Raw genomic sequence first — 7,615 nt, 5'->3', positions numbered from 1 at the left:
CCTAAAGTAAAAAAAAGCATAAATATCTGACAAAAATATTGTTCCCTTTTAAACTAAATTAAGTTCTAAAATTTTAAGTATTTATGTTTAAAATTGTAAAAAAAGGCTACAAAATAATGTTTAATCTTTTGACTTTTTAATTTTTTGACTTCACTATCTCCATAGCTAATTTTAACATTACTTTCGTATACTTTTTATATTGTCTAGCTCCGAGTTTTCTGCGGTTTTGTTTCATGTGAGCCATTTTGGCTCTAAAACAAAAGGTATTATTAAATACATTATAACTTATCATCCAGGATATTCACTATTATGCTGGGAAATTTAGGTATTCGAAAATGGTTACATACACACAAACAAGGAAAAAAACATTTATTGCCAACCCTAACTGTCGGTAAAGTTGCCACAAAGCAGGCCGTGGCAACTTTACCTAACCTGTGTCAACATTACCGAAGCGATTATTTATCAATAAATTAAAGAAAAAGCAATTGCTGACATTACAACAGTAATCCCAACTATATTATACATACAAGATCAAAATTTCACTCACCTGTGACAAATAATTTAGGCTCTGTGAGCACAATTTAGGAACTACTAACTTTTAGCACATTTTCACGCATACATTGTGACGGCCATTACTGGCATAATAGCAGTCTTACGTCTACGCAAATATAGTAAATATTTCCTTTTAAAGTCTAAAAAATACTACTATTACAAAACAGAATTCTAGTGGGTAGATTTTTAGATAAATGAGTTTATACCGAATACCTATAGTATGGTAAAGTTGCCAAGGGTCTGGTAAAGTTGCCATAGTTTACCGGTACCTGTTTAAATTTTGATACACGAACAATACTTTCGTTAACTGACTACACAATATACGGAAATCGAGATGCATACGTCGAATCACCTGTTTTGACATTGGGATTCATTGCAATAAACAATTACGAGTACGTAGTACAAGTGTTTGATTCATGCAACGATACCGGCTGAGCCGGCCGACGCTTTGTCTGCCAGTGCGCAGCCGGCCCAGCAACTATACATCAGCGTCAGAAAGTCACTTCTTCGTAGTCGCCCAGCCACTACGATACAATTATTCAAACTTTAATTTTCCTTGACAGTATTTTTTATCAAAGTATATTATTATATGTCTGTTTTTTTTATATAATAAGAACGTTACTTCTAATATATGTAACACAAATAATTTTACGTCATGAGTGATTACACAATATTCTAGCTTATTACCGACTTCAAATTTTATAACCAAAAGTAAACTGTGATTATTTTGACATATTATGATTCACTATGAACAAACTGTGTATTCATTATGACTTTACACGACAGACGAAACCCATCCTACGCAATCAATAAAAAACCTTAACAAATGTGAATTTGTCTTCAAAATCATCAGAATACATACTATCAATAGAATCAACATTTCGTCTTATAATTTCATCTCTTGGATGGTAGACTAGGACGGTTTTCTCTGTAATGATATTAATAAGGTTATTTATTTAAAGGTCAAATGAACTGGCTCTGACTTTCAAGATGGGTTCGACAGAATTTAATGGGTTATTACTATCAAAGATAAAACGCGTACGTTATAGGTTTAACGCTCCACCTCAAGCACTCAAGTACTATTTACTGCAGTTTGCATATAAGTTAATAAACAAAATTACCTTCAAAAAATAACTACCTGAATCTGTCTAAATTGAAAAGGGTTTCATTATTTTTTTGCTATTATACTAAAGTGTACTTTATGTATAATTGTTGTAAGTACACTATCGTGCAAATAAATAAATATATTAGGTATATTTTTTGCAATTTAAGCCCTACTTATTGATTTGCATAAGGTTTATGCGCAGTGGGTGAAAAAGTGACGCCGATTTTAAGGAGGTCTCAGATAAGTACAAAATGAATAAAATGTCCACAGAAATCTATATTTTACGTATATAACAATAATAAAACTTTTTCTGTGTATTTTGTAAAGATCAAAAGTCACAAGAGGCGCTTTCAAGGTGTTTGATTGATACATACGTGACATTTATATTTTTGTTACATTTTAGTATCGTTTTGTTAAACAATATAAGTATAAATCACATTTCCGAGACACCAAATACATTTCGAACTTTATTTTTATTATTTTGGCATAAAAACTGAAAGCCTTGTTTTAATATTTAGTGTTGATATTTGTATAATAATATCAAGAGGTGCAAATTCTACACTATTTTTGACCTGTTTGTGCGCGATTATCTCACGTTTGGCTAAACCGATTTTGTTATGATTTAAAGTATAGTATTTTTCAGACATAGGAAAAGGTTTTAGGGATATTGAATGCGGTTCCCTTTTTTAAAAAACTTATTTAATTTGCTAGCACCAATAGCTCATGCAAATCAGTAAATATCTATCTAGAAGTCAAGACATAACTAATAAATAGACATAACCATGAAATTAATTCCCAATTAAATCTTATCAATTAAATAATCTAGGAATTTACCCGAGAACGTCTAGGATCTATAGTAACCTGGTAACAAATACTAAACGGACAAATCAATTACCTAATGTTAGAGGTCTTATTGAGCAAGGTCAAGAAAGTCCACTGCCAAGGTTTTACACTTGACATCGACTTAGACTTGCTAATATCTGTTCACCTATGCAAAATTGTTAGCTCACATCTTTTTACAACAAAATACTCTTATAATCCGACAATATTTTATTACTTATATTAAGAAAATTCATGGTGCTATTTATGTATTTATACCAATGGCAATAAATATACTATAAATAAATATAAATTTTCGTATAATTTATTCATATTTAAATGCTTTTATAGGGATTATCGTCTAAAGAATTTAATTTAATTCATTCTATTAATAAATTTGAAAGTATGCCTAGTTGTCATATAAAATTTCTCATTTAAATTATTTTCTTAGTGAAATATAATCCTGCAATAGCAAAATAATTAATTTATAACTTTAATTTACTTACATTTTATTTCTTCTAGTATGGAAATTAATATTAATACATATTTTCATCTATAACTTTCTATATTTGTTTTTTAATCACATAAGTCATTAACACGTGAATTAATAAAATACACATATAATTAATTCAAGTGCTGTAACTCAATACTCTTGTTTATAAAATTATTCAAAGTTTACCTATGTAGATGTCAAAGAAAAAAATAATTAATTGAACACGAAATTTGTGTACCTAATTAATATTAAAAGTCGTTACGCCGGTAACCAAGTATAAAAAAAAACCTTAAATATTCAATGAACCTTTAATCCGTACAATACTCGGAGAATATGTATCATCTATATAAGTTTTAATTAAAAATATAATAATCCTAAGCTTGTATAAAACCTCGTAAAATAAAAAGTCAATAAAATAAAGGTCATTAATATGCAAATAAAGAAGCACCGAGCGAAAATTCACATCAGGTGGTAAACCGGATTAGTTGCTAACAGACAACGTGTCACCTCAAACTTTTTGGTCAAATCTTGGCTCTAATTAACGACCCACCTTCGTCGTTTCATTAGGCAAATTGTAATTTTACCAAATATATGGATACATTTCACTATCCGAAGAACGAAAAATTATATTAATGAACCAAATGTTAATTTTAAACGTCTTTTCGCAAATGGGCCTTAAATTATGTTGTAACACATTAAAATAAATGAACAGATTGAATTTTAATGTCATGTGAAAATTGTTAAAAGTTTATTTCATCGTTACGGTTAGGCTTTTAACGTTTTATTTTTTATAGTACACCGACGAAACAATTGATTTCCTATCGGAGCGTTTTAAATAAATGGCCATCCTTAATTTTTGTCAGTTAAATTATTCTTATGCATCCCAAAAATGTAAAATTAAGTAGCCTTTGACATAAAAAAGGGTGATTACAGATTATTCTTTCCTTGTTTTTAGCTGCGTATAATTTCGCTTAAAGACCACTTCCGTTCCGACCAATATCTGTCAACATATTTCCACGTTCGGCTCGGACACATCACAAGAACTCGCTTTCATTGACAACAGCAGTCTGCAGCATAATGAGTTTTAAATTATTACTGCAGATAAAAAGTAGCTGACCGACGTTCGTATAACCTTTCTTTATTTCGTAACTGAACACTCTAGACGGTCGAAGAATAGACCTTCCCATCTTTGTCCACCCATCGAGGCAACTAACCATTTAAGTGAATTAAACAGGGTATTTAATTACACTAATATGCTAAATAAAATTAATATATCACAAATTAAAGGTATATTGTGTTGAGCGTGTGTGGTTGTAAGCGAGTGGCACTAGCGGCTATGCGCAGACGCAGCGGGCGGCCGGCGTCGGTCCGTCTCCATGGTAACGCAGCGTCGGGTACATAAGCGTTCGCGTGGGCCGCAGGCCGCACAGACCGCTAAAGCCTGGAGAGCGCGCAGCACGTCGTGCTACGGATCACCGGGAAATATTAACAAGTTTGAAGTTTCGTAAATATAAGTGAATATACCTTTAGTTACGAATCTCAACTTTACGCGTGAATTTTTCAGTTCAAGTGTTGTGAATTTTTAAACTTTAAAAATGATGAAGATGGTATCCTTAGTGTTGTTTGTTTTGGGAGGTCTCCTCGCAGCAACAGAAGGCTGTGGTCCTGGAAAGCAATTGCTACGTAAGTTACACTTCATTTATGTTGCATGTTTAATATTTCCTGCCAAATCCTTAAAATTTCGAATTGCTCTTATTTTTTATAAACTCCATGTTTATATTAATTTATTAATTTAACACTCTACCGTATCCGTTTCATTATATTTAAAAATATTCAATTAAATAAAACTCGTAAATTCAGATAATAAATAGTTTCTAGACATTCGAGAATCGTGAATGATATTTAAACTTAAATCTGGATTAATAATAATACTGGCAGAAAATATCTCGTAATTTATGATTTCATCCATTAAGATCTTATAGCATATAAAGCACATTTAAATTCATAAAGTGTTCGTAATGATACGAAAAAACCATCAATTCAATCGCCGCCACCCAGTCTGGATTTTGCGAACAAGTTTTTACCCAAAAGATGCTCCTATTTTACATACTCGTATGGCACGAGGTCGTAAAATTTTATTGACACAGACACCTGTGTTAGCACGCACCGGTCTAATAAATCAGATCAATCCGATGGATTATGAAATCATCCGAGCAATATTGTCTCCTGAACACAGAACGAATTTCATAAAGTTTTAGTTACATTGTCTGAAACATCGGCTCTACAACTTTTCTTTCTTTCTTTTAAGGATCTGGAGGATTGACGGCGTTCGAGAAGCAAGCTATAGTCGACGCCCACAATCGCCTCAGGCAATCCGTTGCCCTGGGACAGGTCTCCAGCCAACCACCAGCAGCTAACATGATGGAAATGGTAAGTTAACACCAAACTAAAATAGAATCACTCATGAATATAAATATGAACTTGATCTTGACCGTTTTTCATTGACATTTTGCCACAGATTTTAATTCAGAATGATAATAAAATATAAGACCACTAAAGCCGTGACATCAGCTAGCTATATTATTATCTAATAAAGTAATGCAAATTTTAAATCTTCTCAGACATTTGGATATCTTAAATGGAATGTGAATAACATACAGATTACAAAAAATAAAATAAATACAATTAAAATTCTTGAGATCTTAGGTATATTCATCTGCTATTTTTATTAAATTGATAAAATAAATGTAGCAAAAACTCAAGAACAGGTCGAAAACGATTTCATTTGGAGCAAATTCATGATAAGAAGTTTGTTGCAAATATGCAAAACAAAGTACATTGACTCCGTTTGAAAACTGTTTGAAGTGGCACTTAGTTTGGTACTTGAGTCTTTGTAGCGTTTTCGGAAAATAAACCTCTTTAAAGGTTTTTAAGTGAAAATGATGCTAATGAGTGTTTGTTTTGTTGCGCAGGTATGGGATGACGACCTAGCCGTGAGCGCTCAGCACTGGTCCGATCAGTGTATCACTGCTCACGACCGTGCCGCCCAGCGGTATGATGGCCGCTTCCCAGTGGGTCAGAACCTTGCAGCCACCTGGACAACTCGCCCACCCAGCCAGAACTCTGACTCGGCGCCTGACTTCAACAAGCAAATTAACGCCTGGTTCGATGAAGTACATGTCTACGGCTTCAAGCCCATCACCGGAGGGCACGGCACTGGACATTACTCACAGGTAATTTGCAATTTAAATTCGGCAGTTTAATAGTGAAGCCAATCTCCATATCAATTTAATGCTAAATGTGACATAAGGAATATTTAATTTTGTAAATTATGTAATAATTCATTGTTGCCTTCTAAATGGAGTCTTTGAGTTGCCATTATATTCTAGCTGTAGAATTAAAATGAGTATGTTTCTAACTTTATATCTTTTTTTTGTAGTTGGTTTGGGGCGAGACATCTAAAGTAGGCTGTGGTTTTACATTCTACTACGACCCCGTCCGAGGCTACACCAAGCTCTACGTGTGCAACTACGGTCCTGGCGGTAACGTCATTGGAGCCAAACCATACGAGAAGGGCTACCCATCATGCACCAACTACGGCCTCACCGAATCCGTCAAATACTCCGGCCTTTGCGGTAAATATTTTTTACTTTGTGTTTTGTTATTAATAATAAAATTTTCGTCACAAAAATACATTTAAATAATTCTTAAAAACATCTTGCGCCAACGCGTCGGCCATAAAATTATTTAATTAATAAATCCACAAACAAATCTAATTTATGTGTTATTTGTTACAGCCGCCAGCTACACAGCTTCCACGTCGTACCAGACGGTGGACAACAGCAACAGCTACATCTCGAACACCATCCCAGACAGCTCCGCGGAGACTCAAGCCTTCAACTACCAGTTCAGCAACCAGTACTACAACCAGTACAACAACCAATACCGGTACAATTACCAGCAGCCAAGCACCTACTTCCGCCAAGAAACCTCGACCTTCAGGCCTATCATCAGTATCATCAACACTGCCTCCAAACTTTTCAAGTCAAAACCCCAAGTGAGAATCGGCACGGTGTACCTATAGGCATTCCCTTGAGGGTACAGTCATAGCAGTATTGTTTGTAAATTATTGTGACAGTTGTGTTACTCGACTGATATTCGAAATTGCACTGAGCAGAGTTTCGGAACCATGTATGATATTGTTATTCCTTGGTTTTACAAGGAACTTAAGTAGGTTTTCGCTTCTTTGAATGTATTGAGTTTCCAACGTTGTGAAGGTCCTGGTGATTTTATGTTAAAGTTGCGATGCTGTCGAGATGGCCTTCTAGTATTAGCAGTGTGTAAGCGAATTGTTATTTAGATAGATTTATATTTATATTTTTAAATAAATATTTCTTAATACAATACACAATTATTTTTATTTTATCTGGTGTGATGTAATTTCTATTAAGAATTCAGAATAATATTTTATTATAAGAGATGATGAAATAACCGGTAATACAGATGAGGTGGTATAATGAAATATAATACTTGAATTTGATGTTTGCATAAAATTATATTATTTTATGTATGAACGATAGGCTTTGCGGTCAGCAACCCGCTACCTCAGCTTGGTAACTGAGGACATTACTCTTATTGAGAAAGAC

At 33.5% G+C, this 7,615-nt stretch overlaps 1 protein-coding gene across 1 annotated transcript; it reads left to right on the top strand.

Moving 5' to 3' along the window:
- Positions 1-4,384: 4,384 nt before the first annotated feature.
- On the top strand, positions 4,385-7,380 carry LOC118268435 (venom allergen 5). Its single transcript, XM_035582927.2, has 5 exons — positions 4,385-4,652; positions 5,278-5,399; positions 5,942-6,202; positions 6,409-6,604; positions 6,767-7,380. Exons 1-5 carry the CDS (start codon positions 4,565-4,567, stop codon positions 7,051-7,053), a joined length of 954 nt encoding a protein of 317 aa, XP_035438820.2. The 5' UTR covers positions 4,385-4,564; the 3' UTR covers positions 7,054-7,380.
- The last annotated feature ends 235 nt before the right edge of the window (positions 7,381-7,615 follow it).

The sequence above is a fragment of the Spodoptera frugiperda genome, chromosome 29 (assembly GCF_023101765.2).
Source record: "Spodoptera frugiperda isolate SF20-4 chromosome 29, AGI-APGP_CSIRO_Sfru_2.0, whole genome shotgun sequence".
NCBI classification, from domain to species: domain Eukaryota; kingdom Metazoa; phylum Arthropoda; class Insecta; order Lepidoptera; family Noctuidae; genus Spodoptera; species Spodoptera frugiperda.
Note: the sequence above shows the minus strand (reverse complement) of the source record. Positions and strands in the feature narration are given on the sequence as shown.